General features: G+C 52.9%; 1 protein-coding gene across 1 annotated transcript in view; it reads left to right on the top strand.

The window, feature by feature from the left end:
• Positions 1-797, top strand: part of CBX6 (chromobox homolog 6) — a gene marked incomplete at its 5' end in the record, with an annotated part of 9,317 nt that extends 8,520 nt beyond the window's left edge. The window contains one exon of the mRNA XM_010136810.1: positions 53-797. Coding sequence (XP_010135112.1) covers positions 53-797 — 745 coding nt within the window. The remainder of the gene's footprint in view (positions 1-52) is intronic.
• Positions 798-5,101: the final 4,304 nt, after the last annotated feature.

The following is a 5,101-nucleotide window of genomic DNA, read 5'->3' as shown; positions in this document are numbered from 1 at the left end:
GGGTGGTGGGTGTTGGGGCGGCCCTCCGTCCTCCTGCCTCACCCTTCTCGGGGACCGTCCGCATCATTAACCGTAAGGTGAAACCCCGCGAGCCCAAGCGCAGCCGCATCATCCTCAACCTCAAAGTCATTGACAAAGGTGGGAAGCCAGCCAGTGGGGCTGGGGGCCTGGCTCGGCCCAAGATCCCATCCCGAAACCGCGTCATTGGCAAGAGCAAAAAGTTCAGCGAGAGCGTCCTCCGCACCCAGATCCGCCACATGAAATTCGGCACCTTTTCACTCTACAATAAGCCGTCCGCTGCACCTGCCCCCTCTCTGGAGGGCAAAGGAGAGGCCGAAGGCTCCCAGGCAGCTTCCTGTGGGCTCATTATGGGCTCCACTCCCTATGATGCCCCTAGCTCCAGCTCCTCCGGCTGCCCATCGCCTGCTCCCCATTCCTCCTCTGACCCAGATGATTCCCCTCCGAAGCTGCTCCCTGAGACCCTGAGCCCAGCGATCCCCGACTGGCGTGAGTCAGAAGTCCTTGACCTCTCGATCCCACCCGAGTCGGCCGCCACCAGCAAGCGTTCTCCCCCAGGAGGGTGCAGTGGGGGGCAGACACCCTCCTTGTCCCTCTCCTCTTCTGACCCAGAGCAGGAAGCCGGCGATTGGCGTCCCGAGATGTCCCCTTGCTCCAACGTAGTGGTCACGGATGTCACCAGCAACCTCCTCACCGTCACCATCAAGGAGTTCTGCAACGCGGAGGATTTTGAGAAGGTGGCAGCAGGCAGTGGTGGTGGTGGAGGAGGCAGCAAGTGAGCAGCCAGGTCCCCCTGCTCCAGGGGCTGGGGGGAGCTCTACCTGCGAGAAGTCGTGGTGCGAATGGCTGTCCTTAGTTCTCTCCTTCTCCCCTTGGCTGTCCCTCTGCCCTCACTGCCACCCTTCCTCCTCCTTTCCCGTGCCCACTCCCTCTTGCCTGGAGGCTGGAGCGTGTCAGTAGTGGGGAGTGGGGGCACTCACCGTTTCTGGGTGCTGCTGCTGCTGGGAGGAGGCAGGGAGGGTCGTGATGGGGCTGGGGAGTGGTTGTTTGTCCTTGAATGTGGTGTTGTCCAACGGGTGGTGGAGCCTTTGGGCATGAGGGATGGGTGAGCGTGTGTTTGTGTGCCTGTGGGGGTGGTGGTACTTTTCCTCCTCCGTCCCCTTCCATCTTTGACAAAAACTGAAGAGGAGCTCCAGACCCTTGAGGGGAGGATGTAAGAGGACTGGAGCCCTCGCCCATGCTCCCCCGCAAAGCCTTCTCCCACAATGTGCATGCAGTCTCTTCCATTCCTGTGTTTCCCCCTTGCCATGACTTTGATCCTGCCATCCTTCCCCTCCTTCGCCTGTGGCCTGGATCCACCCTCTCCTCTGCCGTCCTCATGGCAGTTGCTGATCCAGATGTCCCCAGACCGAGGGGGGCAGGTGAAGCGTCATGTCTGGAAGGTGCTTCAGACAAAGCTGCGGTGGTGGGGGGTGCCCTATGCAGCACACACCCCGTATTGGCTTTCCCTTTCCTTTGACTATTGGTGCTAGCTTGGCAGTTGTATGGGCCTTTTCAGGTGCCCTGGTCCCTCCTCCTCCGCATCTTCCAGCTTACTCAGTTCTGCAGGGGGAAAGGAAGAAAAGAGGAGTCTGCGTCTGGCCCAGATCTTCCTCCTGGTGTTCATCACTTGCACTTGCCTGGGGGAAAGGGCATGAAATGTCCTTCCCCAACCCTTCCATGGTGGAAGTGGGAGTGGGCAGTGCATCCATCCTTCAGTTTGGGGGAAGGTAACGCTAACAGTGTTACGCTGTCCCAGCCGGGTGAGGCTGGTCTCCCACCTTGCATTGTCAGCTTCTCCCAACCCTTTTTGCTTCCTGCCACTCCCTCAGAAGGAGGGAAGGATGGATGCTAAGGCGAGTCATTTGTTCTTCCTGCTTCCTTTAATCTCACCTGCTCTCCTTTCCCTGTGGTGGATGGCCTGGAAGAGGGTTCCCCTCTGTCTTTTCAGCATCTGAAAGAGCCCTTACAACTGTCAACCAAAGGTGCTAATAAGAAGTAACTGTCTCTCTCACATCGTATGCATGTGTGCTGGATCTCTTCCCCAGAGCTCCTGTGAGCTGATCTAGAAATTCCTTTTCTTCACCAGTAGCAAGTAGAAGCGAGCAAAACTACAGCTTGCTGTTCTTTACCCACAGCTCCCTCTCTCCCTGACTACCTTTGTTCACATCCAAAATAAGCTCTTTTTCACCTGCCATTTCTGGCTTGCTCCATTTCTGTGTGGTTCCTAAGACTCACAGTGAGATGCCATTCCTTTGCTCTCCCTTTTCTCCCTACTTGCTCAGAACTCAGCCTGTAGGGCAAGGAAAAGAGGTGCTGATCAATCAGTGGGAGAGCCTCACACTGTCAGCCCTGTCCTTGGGGCGGAGGTGTGCCACTTCTACATAACATGCTGCAGAGGTGTAAAGGGTGGAAAAAATTCCTCGTGCCAGGGCTCACCTACAAACCTGCCCTGGGCGGGTGAACGCGAGTGGAATTGGCCCCTCTGGTGCTTCCATGTGAGGATGCTCAGGAGCTGCTGGCTCCGAGGAGCGCTCTTATGTGGAGTAGCGGTTTTGTGGTTGCAGTGGTCTGACGGTAGAAGGGAGGCAGCTTGTGGGAGAGGTGATATTTGTCTGCCCAAGGGGCATTGTTGGGGCAGTAGAGGGACAGACCAGCTTCTGGCCTTAATTAGGGCTTCTGCGCCCAGAGCTTGTCTTTTCCCCACCTCCAGCGCCTTGGTTGGTGTAACAAAATCTTTGATGCCCTTCCCACAAGCCTTGCCTCACAGCAGCAGGTGGCATTCAAAGCCGTGGGGCACGGTGAATTACACCATTTGTGGTTGGGTGTCTGTGCAGACCGTCTGAGGGGGATTCCAGGTGCTGTTAGCACCACCCTTTGTTCACCTCTTTCTTTTTCTTTCCTTGGTCAAAGAGCTTAGTGGACTCTTTGGGGATGTGGTTGCATTCACAGCTGAAGCTAGGGGCAGGAGGAAAGAGACTTCCCCAATCCATTCACCAAGCTAAGGCTTCCTATAACTTGTTGGACTTGTGTGCGTGTCTGTATTAATACCTGCCTGTATTTTTCGTGTCTTGATTTGTTTTGCATCTTTCCTGTGCCTGGCACACCCAGGGATCCCTCATTTTAGCATAGCCTATCCATCTGACTGCAGCTTCAAAGATGAGCAGTTTGTAGGCATAGGGAAAAGCTCTTAGGGAAATAGCGAGGAGATTCTTCCGTTCCCTTCCCACCCCCACCCCCCCGCCCCATTCTCAACAAGAACTGTTCTGTGGCTGTGAGATAAGAGGAGCTTCTTTGTGGGGTGGATGCAAACTGGCCAGTCACTTTAGGTTGTTAAGTTACTGTTTGGTGTGTATGTGGTGATGTGTTTTGCTTCGTGGTATTGAGGTTCTGGACAAAAAAAAAATTGAGGCGTTTAAGTGGGAGATAAAAGGGAACTTTAATAGGAAACTCTTGATGTGTTTTGGCCAAGATGTGTTCGCTTGGCAGAATTCTTTTCCCCAGTGTCTCTTGTATGGTGTTCTTTGGGGGCAAGGGGCAGGAATTGTTTAATCAAAGGGGTTTTGCCTTTCTCCAGAGTGACAAGCAAGGGGACTATCTGTGAAGAGCAAAATAGTGGGTCATTGTAGGGATACTCCGTGAGGACCTTCTTCCTGTGGTGAGGGGATGATGGGACTTGTTGCGGCAGAGGAACTCGTGCGGTAGATCCTCTTTGTGGAGGAAGAAAGGATTATGATCCGGCTTGCAGACACAGCTTGACTGCTTGCGTGACAAATCTCTCCCTGGGTGGGTCACCAGGTGGGAACCAAACCCTGAACCTCTGGATCCAAAATGAGGATCCTGTGCTGTTTTGAGTTAGAGGTTTGCTAACTTGAACACAGCAGCAGACTCAAGTTCCTTCAGGTGGATGAGCCACTTGAGGCTGACTAACCTACCTTCGTATTCACGTGGGTTACGCTCCTCCTTCTGAATTTTTGCTCTTGCTCCTTAATGGAGATGGGAAAGAAGATCCATCCATGCCCTTTAAAAAGGGCATGGGATTGAGGGAGGAGTTTATTTGAAAGTATCCCCTTCCCTTCCCCCTAACTCCTAGGAAAAAAAAAAAGCAAAACCAGGGAAATACTCTCTGTGTCTGTGCCATGTTTGTTCTCTTGTCGTTGTGTTTTTAGAGGAGATTTTATGATGGAGTGGAAAAAGTGAAATGATTAGTTTTGCATAAAAAAAGAAAAGTTTAAAAAAAATTTCTACAGGGAGAGAGCGAGAGAGAGAGTTTAAAAATGAATAATAAATGCAGTGATTGCACAAACTGTAGTGGTATTAGATGGTCTTAGAGAAAAGAGTATTTTGTAGTATCGAAGCATGTGTGTCTGGGATGGTGTTTGGCTTGCTTGAACTGGAGGGAAAGGCATTCTGGGACTAAGCAGCGATCTCTGAGCTGAAAAGGCAAGCTGCATGTTGGAGGAACCCTGTCTACAAACCTTTCCCGTCCTTGCCTCCCAAGTGTTGGAGTGAGTTCCCTTCCCTCCCATACCTCTCCTGTGAGCTAAGGTGGAGTCTCCAAGTGGTTTTATGGCTGAGCGGCCCTCAGAAATGGCCAGTCACGTTCTGCCAGGACGCGGATCGGGCCACCAACATGGAAACAGTTGACTTACTTTGCATGCACAGCAAGCTGCTAAGATTTGGGGTTGGCATGTACCTTTCCTGCCAAGTCACCTGTCTTTTCTCTTCTCCCTCCCCGATATCCAAGGAGGATTAAACATGGTGAGCTTATCTCCCGGGAAGCAGATACACCTTCCCTCTGTCAGGTCTCTTAGCTTCTTCCAGCGTCAGGTGGAGAGTGGCATTTTTCCATATGGGATTCACTGCATCAGGACAGAACCGAGTCCCATCTCTGTGTAGTCCAGCATCTCATCTCTGACACTAGCGGGGGATCTTCATAGGCAGATGAGAGCGTTGCCTTGTGCTCTGAAGGTGTTGCAGAGTGAGGCATACCCTCTTCTGGAAGGTTTGGAGTGGGGAGGAATCTCCTGGATGGGACTGTGCT

Source organism: Buceros rhinoceros, unplaced genomic scaffold (genome assembly GCF_000710305.1).
Source record: "Buceros rhinoceros silvestris isolate BGI_N320 unplaced genomic scaffold, ASM71030v1 scaffold17275, whole genome shotgun sequence".
In the NCBI taxonomy this organism is placed as follows: domain Eukaryota; kingdom Metazoa; phylum Chordata; class Aves; order Bucerotiformes; family Bucerotidae; genus Buceros; species Buceros rhinoceros.
The sequence above is the reverse complement of the archived record's forward strand: the minus strand, read 5'-3'. Positions and strand labels throughout refer to the sequence as shown.